The sequence below is a fragment of the Bidens hawaiensis genome, unplaced genomic scaffold (assembly GCF_021521415.1).
Source record: "Bidens hawaiensis isolate Kalapana, Puna unplaced genomic scaffold, B.hawaiensis_p1.1 tig00043684_1, whole genome shotgun sequence".
NCBI classification, from domain to species: Eukaryota; Viridiplantae; Streptophyta; class Magnoliopsida; order Asterales; family Asteraceae; genus Bidens; species Bidens hawaiensis.
The window spans coordinates 24,095-30,275 of record NW_027497755.1 but is presented as its reverse complement, the minus strand read 5'-3'; the positions used below and the strand labels follow the sequence as shown (position 1 = coordinate 30,275).

At 33.3% G+C, this 6,181-nt stretch overlaps 1 protein-coding gene across 1 annotated transcript; it reads left to right on the top strand.

The window, feature by feature from the left end:
* Window positions 1–2,580: 2,580 nt before the first annotated feature.
* Window positions 2,581–5,222, top strand: LOC143594478 (basic leucine zipper 34-like). The gene is made up of 4 exons (XM_077073787.1): window positions 2,581–3,542; window positions 3,823–3,913; window positions 4,034–4,160; window positions 4,649–5,222. The coding sequence occupies exons 1-4, from the start codon at window positions 2,998–3,000 to the stop codon at window positions 4,828–4,830; spliced, it is 945 nt and encodes a 314-aa protein (XP_076929902.1). The 5' UTR covers window positions 2,581–2,997; the 3' UTR covers window positions 4,831–5,222.
* Window positions 5,223–6,181: the final 959 nt, after the last annotated feature.

Genomic DNA, 6,181 nt, shown 5'->3' with positions numbered 1-6,181 from the left:
ATATATAGTTTTTGACTATAGTTATCTCAACATGTTTTAGTTCATTAAATTAAGTTACTGTGTTTTAGTTTGTGTATATAATTTATTGTGCATAATAGGATATTGTGTTTCTGTTAATAAACTTTACCGTGCATGGTGTTTTAGCTAATACAAATACCAAGAGTTAAAAATGACGAGAATGGTGCTTGTGTGTTCCTATTCAATGTGTTTTAGTTTACGCTCACTGTGTTTTAGTTCATAATTTAGGTGTCATGTTCAGAGTTTATAACAACTAATAACCATGTTTAGCTTAGATATGCATATTTTCGGTTACCCGCGTGTTGTCTAGATCTAGAGATAATGATGTTTAAAATTTGCATCGACCGTGGATGAAAACAAAGAGTTATGCATGTTAATGGTGCTATAAGTTCATTTTTCCTATACAAAAGACCATAAATGCTCAAATTACAACACAATTTACCACCTTTTCATCCATTTATATGTTGATGCGGATGTAATGTTCATAGTCGAACATTCAAGCGATTATAAGCTGTTGATGACAAATTTATTCAACTGGAACAGTTGAAGCATCGGCTGTTTCGGGTTAGAACGATTTAAAATACCATGTTTAAATTGGGGATATATATTTATCTTATGGTTGGGTGGATGACCTTAACAGATTGGACTAAAATTGATTGTTCAAATGAAAGTATTGTACATAAAATGTTAAAATAACTATTACGCTAAATTGATAATTTTAAACACAATATAGATCAAAACCAAAGTTCACTGTATCTATCTAAAATATATATAAACGAAAACATAAAAATCATACGTGTCGCGATGTGGTCGCTCCCCATTTGTTTGGAGTAATCATATTTGCTTGATTTTTAAATGGAGGCTTCTTATGCATTTGACCCGAATTCATAGGTATGGATCTTATCAAACCCATATATTTCTTAAACGGGTTATAACATCTCATTAAATTAAAAACTAATCTCACCAAATATAAAAATCCTATAATGTAGGGATATACTGAAAATAATATCTGATTTATTTAAAAATATATATATTATTTATAATTAAAAAACCAATTTTATAGTAAAAAAAATAAACAAGTCTTTGGTCTCATCAAACCCATATAGCTTTTAAACCGGATTATAACATCTCATTTACTTGTGAAACAATTTATCATCAAATCATAAGTATATTATTAACTTTCATACAATAAAAAAATTAAAAATTAAAAAAATAATTAAATATTAGAAACAAATAATATAAAAACCCCGTAATACGGGGGATAAAAACTAGTATATATATATATTTATATTGTATATATATATTTATATGTATTGTTGTTATTTTTTAAAAGGGCCAATATAATTAAAAAAATAACAAAAATATATTCTTTTATAGTGGTACCAGCATATGACATTAACCCAGTGCACATGCAATTGAATTCTTTTTTCAGGGGGCACATATGGAAACAAAAGCCCATTTCTGGACCCACCAAAACCTTGAACTGTACGGTACAATCTCTATAAGCGTTCCAAATACGAATGGTTTTTAATATCACAAACTTTTGACCGTTAAATTAAACTATATAATTATCAAATATTAAAACAAATTCTATCAGAGATGTAATATGCTTGATTATTAAAAAGAATTCTTTATTTAGTTTCTTAATAAAGTAAATCAATTCTCACTAGAGTTATCTCAAAAACATTTATCTACGTTACACATCTGCTTTTGCTAGGTTAACACGGTGAAGCAAAAGAAAAACTCTAGTGGGTAAATATATTTATTAAAAGGTCGAATAATGTTTCAAGGTCGGTTGTAGTTTTAATTACTCCCGGTTAAACTCTTAGAAGCACTCACATAAAAGATGCAAAAGATTTTTTTTTGAACAACCATGCAAGAACCTTTACTACCCACTTAAGACTAGAATGACAAACAAAAGTGCAATAGTTCAGTATGCTTTACAACTATCCACACATGAATCAAGAGGAAATCCAATCTAAAATATTCAATATCATAAGGTCGAAGAGTGTCATCTCGTGCATTCAACAAGTAACCCTTATTAACTTCATAGGCGAGCCTGAAGATAGGAGTGGTGCTCCCGCTCTTCCTAAAGTGCCACATTTCCTTCCATTATACTTCCCTCAGTCCTTTATTGATTCTACGTTTTGACATGGATATGACGTTTATCCTTCTTGATCTCTTTCTACCACTTCATTATCCATCACTAATCTGATACCACCATCCCTAGTGCATTTGTCTACCGTAAGATATCTGATAAATATAAAAAGGAACAAATTCTCGTTAGGTTTCATAGATCTTTGTAATTAATTCAATATACTTATGGTATTAGCCAAAGTAATATATCATGTCTTAATCTTAATTACTTTCTATCACTATTGTACTCTTAACATGACTATAGTACATACTAAACTCACAACCTAACATATCTTTATCTTATGTTACCTAGTGTATGTTTTTGTAACACACAAGGTTTTACAAATTTTCTAATCCAGATCATGTTTGTATGTGTGACCCAATATCCTCCTCTAAGCTACATTATTTAAATGAGAATAGACCTACATGAATAATTAGTTAATTAGACCTATACTCAAACATCTCATTTATTTACAAAATAAAACTGGCAGAATATCTTCAATGCAGCAATAAGATTTAAAGAGTTGAGTCACATCCATTGGCACGTGGTGGGCTGATTTCGCCGGTTATTAAACTACCCAGTAAAACCGTTGGGTCACAGCCTGTTGCTAGCTGTCCTAATCCTCACCCATGTGACCCACGGGCCACCACCATCACCACCACCCTTCTCATTCCCACCAAAATATTAATAATAATAATCCCTCCTTATTTATATTCTCCACATTCCCATACTCAACAAATGTTTCATTTCATAACCATCTTATTGTTTTCCTTGTACTTTTGGGTATTTTTAACTTTTTGGTAACTTTTTTTGTGTTACTGTCACGATTCTGTGAGCTCAAGATGGCACAGTTACCGCCAAAAGTGCCAACATTGGCGAATAACTGGCCGTCATTTCCTTACCAAATGATGACTTCGGCGGCTGTTCAGCCGCCGAATTGGGTGGACGAGTTCCTTGACTTCTCGTCACTCAGGAGGAACTCGCATAGGCGATCCGTGAGCGATCCAATCGCGTTCGTTGAAACTCCCTTCATCGAAGAATGCCGTAATTCTAGTGCAAATACTTCCTTGATGCCTTGTTCCAACAACACTGGATTTGATAGGTTGGATGATGAGCAGTTTAGCTCGATGTTTTCGGACGATGTTGCGACGAATCTCCCATCGTCGTCAAATTCGCCTACGCCATCAGATCAACATAGCGATAATGATATCGAGGTTAAAACAGTGCCAACACCAACACTGCCACAGGAAATTCAACACCACCACCCGAAGAACGAACCGGGAGAGGTGGAAGATGGTGGTTGTCAACCGGAATCCGAATCCACTAAACCTAGCTTTAATTTCTCTAGTGATGGTAGCACCATTGTTGATCCAAAGAGAGTGAAAAGGTACAATTATGAATTTTGTTGCTTAAGCCACAAGCTAACTAAATTTCACTTTTGTTATAAACTAGCGTAATTATGCTAACACTGGTATAATTATAATTACTTTACATGTTTGAATTCATTACTCTAATTCAAAACTGTTGAATAATAATAATTATTCTAGTTATTCTAATTATTTGTACGTTTAATTTCATTTGTTTTGGATCTCACTCTATAAATTATAAACCTTCATAATTAAGCATATGCACAGCTTAATTACATATTAATCTTCTTAATCTAACAGGATCTTAGCAAATCGTCAATCTGCTCAAAGATCACGAGTGCGAAAGTTGCAGTACATTTCTGAACTCGAACGCAGTATTACCACGTTACAGGTTTGTACATAATTCGATTAAAATTCCGATTGAATTTTGTATTTGAGCTATTAAATTTTAAATTTTGTGTTTCAAATTAATCGAAACACTAATTAACACATCATGTTGTTAATGATGAAGACTGAGGTATCCGCATTATCACCACGAGTGGCGTTTCTAGATCATCAGAGGCTAGTTCTAAACGTCGATAACAGCGCATTGAAGCAACGGATTGCTGCATTAGCTCAAGACAAGATATTCAAAGACGGTATGTTACTTATGTTACTTTGAATTGTCTGTCAAACCTGAGCTCGGCTTGTTTCAAGCTCTTAATCTGAAGCTCGAGTCTGGCTCGCTTATTATTTATTAATTAATAAATATAATACATACTTAAATATCTTTCTATGTTTTGTAAAACCTTAACGAGCCTAAACTCAGCTTGAGCTCATTTGCAGTACATGTACATTAAATGAGCCAAAGCCTGGCTCGAGTCTGACTATGCAATGTGAAATTATTACATAGAAATCTAAAAGATTTAAAACATAAAAATACACTACACTCGTAGGCTCGTCGAGCCTAAACGATATTCCCATAGCCCAACAACTAAACAAGCTTTATTTGAGAGACTCAGGTTTGATAAGGCTCAACTCTTTCAATTTTTTTTATCTATCCGATCTGAAGTAGCTCGGCTCGTTTACACCTGTATGCAGAAGATTTGATCAATGATAATAATTTGTGAACACTTGAATATTGTAGCTCATCAAGAGGCATTGAAGAAAGAGATAGAGAGGCTAAGGAAAGTGTACCATGAACAAAATATGCAGCAGAATGTGAATAATAATATTAATGAGGAAGAAGATAATAACACCACCGTGAGTGGCGGTGACGACGGTGGCTCCGGCGGGGTGAAGGTTAGTGGGACGGAGGGGATGTGCTAAATTGCGCCCATGCATGCACGTGATGTGTTTCCCGCTTTTGCTGGTGGTCTGAGTGGTCCCCCATGATTGGCATGTGACTTTTATAATTTAACATGGCTCCTACAGCACTTCTTTTTCCTCTTTTGTTTTTCTTATTTATTATTTTTTATTTTATTATTTCATTTTTATTTTTTTTGGTTTTTGATTTATCTTTTAGATTCTTTTAATTGAAAATAGTGTGTGGGGTATTGGATTCTTAAAGGTGTAGGGGGTGTTTTTGTAATTGTGTTGTTTTTGGAGATTTTTTTTTTTAAATTTTGATATTATGTCTTTCACCGTTGGGTCCGAATCGGGCTATGGTTGGTTATTTAATGAAAATGATTTGACTTCTTATGTTACTCCATGATTCCATTCCATCATGTCATCAACTTTATGAATGATTTAACATGTATTTGGCCATTTGGGGACGGGTGTTTGTAGCTTGCTGATACACGAACCTTGCTGATATTTGTTCGTGTATCGTTACTATTTTAACGAAAGTTTGTTTTGCTGGTAAAAAAAGAAGAAGAAAAGAACTAAACTTAATGTAATTTTACCCGTTTTAAGTTGTTTCTTTTTATAGTTTTTATGGTTTGGATATCATTAGTTCTGAATATGGTCAGATATACAATGCACGTACTCATATTTTTACGCTTGAAGAATCAAATAACACCCTTTTAAGGAGAAAACTTTGTATGGAATATAGCGTCCCACTTGAAATTTTATAGTTCTTTTGTTATCCTTATAAGATTTCTTTTTAAGTTGTGTTACTTTCAGTCAAGCTTTAGTCTAGCCATCTTCTCTTCGGTTGCTTTGACAATCTCATTGCTACCCAGCTCCCTTTAAGACTTTAACCAATATATTTCCGACAAATGGGAGTTTAATTGGTACTTCCACTCATAAGCATTTCATAAGGAGCCATCTCAATACTGAAACACTATTTGTTATTATAGGAGAACTCCTACAACTGAAATAATTATCTCACCTTTTGCTAAAGTCAATTATAAACGCTAGCAGCTGTGGAACTTGAACATTAATTAAACATTAAACATTGTGTATCTGTGTGTGGGGTAGGGTGTGGGGGGGGGGGGGGTTATGATAATATTAAAAAGAAAAAAAATTAAATTTTTTCATATAAAAAAAACAAAAATTTTTCTGCCAAATTAAGTGCACTTGCATGATTTTGAAATTCATTTTCGTTTTGTGGGATGGAAAATCGATGACAAAGTAATAAACAAGGAATGCCATATGTAAATGAATGTTCAAGATGGAAAACCAATAGTTGTAGACTCATTCATTCTTAAATTCTACTTTTGAGTTAGGTTTGGGAGCC

Coding starts and splice junctions, on each gene's coding strand:
- LOC143594478 (XM_077073787.1), top strand. CDS start 2,998: ATGGCACAGTTACCGCCAAAAGTGCCAACATTGGCGAATAACTGGCCG. Junction 3,914..4,033: donor GCAGTATTACCACGTTACAG/GTTTGTACATAA, acceptor TTAATGATGAAG/ACTGAGGTATCCGCATTATC. Junction 4,161..4,648: donor AGACAAGATATTCAAAGACG/GTATGTTACTTA, acceptor TGAATATTGTAG/CTCATCAAGAGGCATTGAAG.